A 6,477-nucleotide genomic window follows, 5' to 3' on the forward strand; every position below is an offset into this window, starting at 1 on the left:
CCCCCCCCCCCCCTTTCCTCCCCCTCTCCTCCTCCCCTCAAGGGCCCAAAAGGGCCGGCCCAGCTCGCGGTGTGGCGTAGTATCCCATGCTCGGTCGGTAGTATCAGCGTCCAAGATTCACGACCTTTTTTCCCCCCTCCCCCCCCCTCCCCACACACACAGGCAGCATGTCGCAGAAGGAAGCTGGTCGGTGGCAAAGGACAGGCGTGCGGGAGGCAGGGCGTGCGGCTGAGATGGCCTCGGCTGAATGGAAGTATGCCCTCGTCCGCAAGTGCCTCTCCACCCTTCGCAAGCAACGGGCGGCGGCAAAGGCCTCACGAAGGAGGAAAGCAAGCCCTGCTGCGTCCGCACCTTCTCGTGCAATAGCTTCTGCGAAGTTGAGCTCGCTCGCAGCATCGTCCTCGGCTCCGGCGTCGGCGTCTGCCACGGAGCCGGCCGCGGGCGTGGCGTCTGCGGCAGCTCGCGCAGCTGAGCTCTCAGCAGCCGGAGTTGACGTCGCGTCGCACCTCTTCTCGCCAACTTTTTGCTCAACAAAGCAGGATGACGGCGGGATGGTGGTGACGTGGTCGGACGACGACGACGAGTTTGACAACTACCACCCCACGGGTGGCTTGCATGCGAGCTCGCACGGCTCAACGCGGGCTTTGTCCGGCTTGCCCTCGCCTGCTACCGTTCTCCGTGCCCAGTGGGCTGCGGCGTTGGGAGGCAAACAATCCCACCTTAATCCGCCGTCTTTTGCAGCCGCTGCTGCGCCCGGCGATGCCCTCGGCCTCGGCATGGACACCGGCATGGGCATGAGCATAGGCATGGGAATGGGCATGCGGGGATACTCGTCCGATGACGACGAGTTTCTCGAGGCGCTTGAGGCGCTTGACCCGACGGTGCCGCCGCCGGGCGTGCCCGACGAAGAGTTTGACGACGTCCTCGCCCTCCTCTACTCGGAGCTCGAGGCCGAGCTCGGCCACCCAGTTGCCGGCGCGGTGTCAGGCGACACCGGTGAGGTCTTCGACCTGCTCGACGAAGTCGAACACGTCGAGCGCGAGGCCGCGCTGGCCGCGCTCTCGACTGAGCGCTCTGTCATCTGCCCGGTCTGCTGCGCCGCCTCGCTTGGCCTTGCCCGCGGCGTCCTCTTTTGCCAGTGTGGCCTGCGGGTCAATCTTGCCCGGCTGCCTGGCATCGTGCTGACACTCGATCAGATCCACGACATGATCAGTGCTGTTGCTACCGAGCACGCTGCACAGTGTGCCGCACCGCCGGCCTTTGACCTCTCTCGCGGACCCGATGGCGCCCAGTCGGTCATCCTCTCATGTCCGCGCTGCAGCCACTATGCTGTTGTGATTTGAGTCGCCCGCCCCAATCCATGGAGCAGTCCTTGGACGATCTGCTACCGTACGTCTTGCCCCCTCTTCCTCTCTCTCTCTCTCTCCTTCTCTCTTGTTTTTTACTCGCTCTCTCGTCCGCCCCTGCGCGAGCTCAGCGAGGCTGTTTCGAAGCCGCGTCGGAGTTATTACTCTCCTTGGTGGTCAAAAACAAGCCCAGATCAAGTGTAGTTGCTTTTTAGGTCGTCGTTGGGGGCAGTCGGACCACCTATCCGACCATCCACCTCTTTCGGCACACCCAGGCGACGTCCATTTCCTCTATCTTCCGTATCCCCACATCGTCCCCCCCTCCCCCTCTCCCTCTCACTCCCAACCACACACACTCACCGCTCCCCACCTTGTTCTTGCGCATTCAGATCCAGACTCGAGACACCATAAACCACCTCCTCGAAACCTTGACCTTGTCTTTACCTCTTCTACAGATACATCCCGCCCTCTTCATCCATCTCCGGACCGGTCGCCGTCCCCACCGTCCCCGCCGACCCCGCCGACCCCGCCGCGGCAGCAACCCCCCGTCGCTGGACTCGGCCGCACCCTGGTCCTTGGCATGGCCCGAGACTCCGATCAGAGCCTCCAATTCTGCGATCTGCGACCTGTACTTTGCGATGACGCCCTCATTCTCAGCCACAGCCTCTTGAAAGTCGACATCATCCGGCTCAGCCTCGAGCGCCTCGACCAGCGCTTCGTTCGACTCGACCAGCTTGCTCACCGCATTCTCCAGCCGTCGAATCTCAAACCGCACCACGTCCACCGACCCGCCCAGCACGCCATTGCTGCTGCTGCTGCTGGCCATTTCGCGTCGTCCGCACCCTCGCCGCGCCAAGCAAAGCCAAGTGTCGACGCCGTCAGCTCGCCGTCGTCGCCAGCTCGCCGTCGCCGCCAGCTCGCCAAGTCGGCCGAGTCGCGCAAGTCGGCGGCCACGGCTAGACATCGATCGATGGCGGCCACCTCATGCTTCGCTTTACTTCTTCTTCTGCTTCTTGGCCGATGGCCCGGCGTTTCCGGCGGGAGGACGCTTGTTCGGGTTGTACTGCCAGGCGTCGACACCCGGGGCAAGGTTGTGCTTGGCCTCGTAGGCGGCGTTGATGTCGGCAGCCCACTGGCGGATGCCGTCCTTAAACTTGCGGAGGAGGCCCTTGTCGTTCATGTAGCGAACCGAGCCAAAGATGTCGCGGCGAGTCCAGGGGCGATCGTGGCGGCCAAAGCACCAGGCGACGCCGACGTAGCCGTTGGGATCGCGCCCGTCGAGCTCGTACTTGTCGTTGGCGGCGCGGAGCCAGGCGTAGGCGGCCTTGGGCGACTCGGTCCACTCGATGACCTTTTTGGACCAGTACATCCGGGCATAGCCATGCATGTCGCCGTAGAGCACCATCTCACGCTGGGCTGCGTTCCAGAACGGATCATGGGTGAGCCCGGCGTCGAGCTCGTCGGCGGTGTAAATCCACTGCCGCGCGTCACCCTCGTGCTCGGCCAGCGTTTTTGCGCCCACTCGGGCACTGCCGTCTCGTACTTGGCATAGCTCTCGCCTTCCATAAAGTGGCAAAAGTTCATCGAGAGCTCGCGCCGGACCACCATCTCCTCCAAAAAGGCATCCGCCGACTCGCGGGTCGTCGACGAGCTGCTCGCCTTCTTGGCCGCCACCACCCGCCGCGCCACCGAGACCGGGCCGATGTGCCCGTAGTGAAGGTAGGCCGAGAGGCCCGAGGTCGAGCCCTGCGACGGCACGTTGCGCTCGGCCGCGTACTGCCGCAGCTTGCCGTCGACAAAGGCGTCGACCGCGTCGCGCCCCGCCCGCCACCCACCGTGCTTACCCGCCACAGGCGCCACACTGACGTCGGCGTTGATGGCCTCCACTCGCTCCGCGATCCATGCCTGTCCGGCCTTGTTCTCCACTTCTCGGGGAAGCTCATCTGCAGGCACCGCCCTCGAGAGCTTCAGCTCGCCCAGCGCGTCGGCGACGCCATCGGGCAGCTGCGTAGACGCGGGCGCGCCGCCGGGGCGAGCAACCAGGCTCAGGCCGTGGTCGCTCGCGTCGTCGTCATCGAGCGGGACGAGATAGTCGTCGCGAAGACGGTTGATCTTGGGCCGGATCGTCCGTGCTGCGTACTCGACCTTGTCGGTCACCACCTCGACCGGGACGACCACGTTAGCCTCGACCTGGACGAGCGGCACGCCTGCATCGTCAAGCTCGGCGGCGAGCTCGGTCCGCCACTGCTCCTGAATGTGGAGGTAGCCAGCATCGGTGACGACCTCGGGCGAGGCAAGGGCGGCGGCGAGCTCGGCCACACGAGCGGGCATGCTCGCATCGGCAGCCTCGCCGTCGGCCGGCAGCAGGACGCAGCCCCCGATGCCTGCGTCGGCGAGGCCGGCGAACGCGTCCAGCACGCCCTCGAGCAGGAACGAGTACGATCGGGCGTTTGCGCCCGGAAACGAGGCCGTGAGGGCAAAGGCGACCACGAGTGGCAGCCGCAGCGCCGCCGCCCGGCGCAGAGCGTAGACCAAGGCAAAGTTGTCCGTCGTCGGCCGCACAGATGCTTGCATCCAATACAGCAGGCCAGTACTGGCCCGTCCTCCACTGCCTCCACCTGCTCCCCCTGCTGCAGTAGTCGTAGTGCCCAGGACCTTGACCCGCGCCGCGTGGACGCTGTCGCCAAAGCCACTTGCGTCAGCCATGTTTGGTTGCGTTTGTTCGGTTGCGGAGGAGTGAAGTGGCTCGTCAGATCAAGCTGACGGCAGTCGGCTTGCGCCGGCAGGCCGCCAGCTGATGCTCCTCCCCATGAGCTGATAATAATACCCGCGGGGTCACGTCCCGCGCCTCACACGCCGTGGACGCACGCCTGCAGCTGCTCGGCCTGAAGCGAGGTGTTGAAGGCGGCAGTGAACGAGGTGATGAGCGGGAGGTGCTGGCGCGGGGCCCGCAGCCCGGCGAGCTGGGGGGAGCTGCAGCCAAACTCGAACCAGTTGGTCACCGGGTAAACGATGGTACATGGCTTGCCGGTGCCGGGCGTCGGGACGCGCTCGGTGATGATCTTGGAGAACGCGCCGACGTTGGCCGAGACCACAATTGGTGAGGTGACGGCCTCGTCGAGCGAGATGAGCGAGGCAAAGAACGAGGCAAAGCCGGCCTCGATGGCGGCACGGCCGACGGTGGTAGCGACGCCGGCGGGGACGTTAAACGTGCCGTTAGGAGCAAAGAGGGCGGCGGCGGCTGCCGCGTCGCGCGCAATCTGAGCCGCCTGGAACGCCGCCATGGCGTCCTTGATGGCGCCGCCGTCGCAGGCGGCGGGTGTGGTGGATTGCGAGGCCGGCGGCGGCGGACAGTCGCCACCGATTCCCTGCGCAAAGCCAAGCACGCTGTGCGGGTCCCATTCGCAGCGGACAGCAACCAGTCGCGGGTAGTTGCTTCCGTAGTACGCAGCCTGCCAGTTTGGTAGCGTGGCATCGATGTAGTTGACGTAGCTCGCGCCGCCAGTGAGCGGGGCGAGCTTGGCTGAGAGCGCATCGGCCCATGCAGAGTTGGCTTGCGTCTCGGCTGGCGAGTTCCACAGCGCCTTGATCTCGTAGATCTGGTTGTAGTCGCGATGGAAAAAGGCGGTGGCAGACTGAGGGACGCGCGCAATCGCGCCGCCGCCGCAGTGCCAGAGCATGACGGTGTGCTTGGACGGCGACGACGCAAAGGCATCGACGAGGATGTCGGCGGCGAGGCCGACGTGGCTTGGTCCGGCCAGCACGCCCGACTTGACCAGCAGCAGCCGGCCGTCGACCCCGGTCTCACCGGTGCCTTGCGCCAGCTCCCACGCCGGGAGCGAAATGACATCCAGCGAGATGTTGGCCGGCTTGGGCAGCGCGGCTAGGATGGCCGGCAGATGCTGGGCGTAGAAGAGGTCGGGATCTTCGTTGGCCATGACCGTAATCTGGAAAACCGGACTACCGTCCGGGGTGTGGCGGAAGAGGCCAGGGAGTGAGACGTCGGGCATGGCGGCGAGGAGCGAGCGGAAGGCCGAGCCGTAGGCGCGGAGGACGCTGGGCGCGACAGAGAGCGGCCAGACCAAGGCGCCGATGACGCCGTCCGGCGAGCCGGTGGCAGCACACGCCGGCGCGCGCCCGAGCTGAAAGGTGAAGTTGTAGGCGACGACAAAGTTGCCACCGCCGCCGCCACGGAGCGCCCAGAACAGGTCGGCCTCGGGCGATCCGGGCGGCGAGTCCTCGCCGACGGTCACCACCTCGCCATCGACCGAAACAACAGTGGCAGCGACAAGCTGATCGGCGGCGAGGCCCAAGCCGCGCGAAGCAAAGGAGATGCCGCCGCCAAGGGTGTAGCCGCCGACCCCGACGGTGGGGCAGCCTCCGCCTGCGATCTGCCAGCACGAGCCGTTGAGCCGGGCGTAGACGTCAACCCAGCGGGCGCCTGCCTGGACCAGATACTTGCCGCTGCCCGCATCGACAAAGTGCGAGGCGGTCGAGGCCGAGAGATCGATGGTCAGCGATGCGAGCGAGTAGCCGACCGCCGAGTGGCCGCCGCTCTTGATGGCGACCTTGAGCCCGTGGGCTTTGGCGTACTTGAGCGCCGTGCCGATGTCCTCGGCACAGGCCACTACAGCCACAACCTGCGGCGCCGTGTAGAACCGCATGTTGTTGATCCGCGTGGCGTTGGCAAAGTCCGGCGAGTCGGGCCACAGCGTCTCTCCGCACGGCAGGACCAGCGGCGGGAGGTCGTGGTCCCTGGTAGCAGCAGCAGCAGCAGCAGTAGCAGTAGCAGTAGCAGCGAGCACACTGACCATGAGCGCACCCACAAGCATGCCGAGCGAAAGATGCATGACCATGGCGAGTGGGGTGGGCGGATGGGGGGGTGGGAAGCGATACCCGTCCGAGCTATGTTGGGTGGTTGCGGCGAGGTGATGGCGATGATAAAGGTGATGGCGATGGCGAGGAAGGTGATGGCGATGGCGATTGCAAAGACGTGGGGTAGCCTAGCCTACAAGGAGCGCCTCTTTGAATCGGCCTTGCCTTCCTCCCCCCTCCCCCCCTCCCCCCCCCCCCCCCCCCCCCCCCTCCCCATACCTTCCCTCTCCCCCTCCCTCATTCCGTCCCCACTTCG

General features: G+C 65.8%; 5 protein-coding genes across 5 annotated transcripts in view; 1 reads left to right on the top strand and 4 right to left on the bottom strand.

Moving 5' to 3' along the window:
• The window catches only part of AMSG_00918 (uncharacterized protein), a gene marked incomplete at both ends in the record, with an annotated part of 1,785 nt that extends 1,616 nt beyond the window's left edge, over positions 1 to 169 (bottom strand). The window contains one exon of the mRNA XM_013906641.1: positions 159 to 169. Within this exon, the coding sequence (XP_013762095.1) occupies positions 159 to 169 (11 nt within the window). The remainder of the gene's footprint in view (positions 1 to 158) is intronic.
• A 137-nt stretch (positions 170 to 306) lies between these two features.
• Positions 307 to 1,369, top strand: AMSG_00919 (uncharacterized protein). Its single transcript, XM_013906642.1, has one exon. It carries the CDS (start codon positions 552 to 554, stop codon positions 1,341 to 1,343), a length of 792 nt encoding a protein of 263 aa, XP_013762096.1. The 5' UTR covers positions 307 to 551; the 3' UTR covers positions 1,344 to 1,369.
• A 362-nt stretch (positions 1,370 to 1,731) lies between these two features.
• AMSG_00920 (uncharacterized protein) lies at positions 1,732 to 2,172 on the bottom strand (the record flags this gene model as incomplete). The annotated part of the gene is made up of 2 exons (XM_013906643.1): positions 1,732 to 1,742; positions 1,914 to 2,172. 2 exons carry the CDS (start codon positions 2,170 to 2,172, stop codon positions 1,732 to 1,734), a joined length of 270 nt encoding a protein of 89 aa, XP_013762097.1.
• A 168-nt stretch (positions 2,173 to 2,340) lies between these two features.
• On the bottom strand, positions 2,341 to 3,920 carry AMSG_00921 (deoxyribodipyrimidine photolyase; the record flags this gene model as incomplete). The annotated part of the gene is made up of 2 exons (XM_013906644.1): positions 2,341 to 2,844; positions 2,877 to 3,920. The coding sequence occupies 2 exons, from the start codon at positions 3,918 to 3,920 to the stop codon at positions 2,341 to 2,343; spliced, it is 1,548 nt and encodes a 515-aa protein (XP_013762098.1).
• Positions 3,921 to 4,195: 275 nt separating this feature from the next.
• Positions 4,196 to 6,208, bottom strand: AMSG_00922 (lipoprotein; the record flags this gene model as incomplete). Its single annotated transcript, XM_013906645.1, has 1 exon — positions 4,196 to 6,208. Exon 1 carries the CDS (start codon positions 6,200 to 6,202, stop codon positions 4,196 to 4,198), a length of 2,007 nt encoding a protein of 668 aa, XP_013762099.1. The 5' UTR covers positions 6,203 to 6,208.
• Positions 6,209 to 6,477: the final 269 nt, after the last annotated feature.

The sequence above is a fragment of the Thecamonas trahens genome, assembly GCF_000142905.1.
Source record: "Thecamonas trahens ATCC 50062 unplaced genomic scaffold supercont1.4, whole genome shotgun sequence".
Classification (NCBI taxonomy): Eukaryota; order Apusomonadida; family Apusomonadidae; genus Thecamonas; species Thecamonas trahens.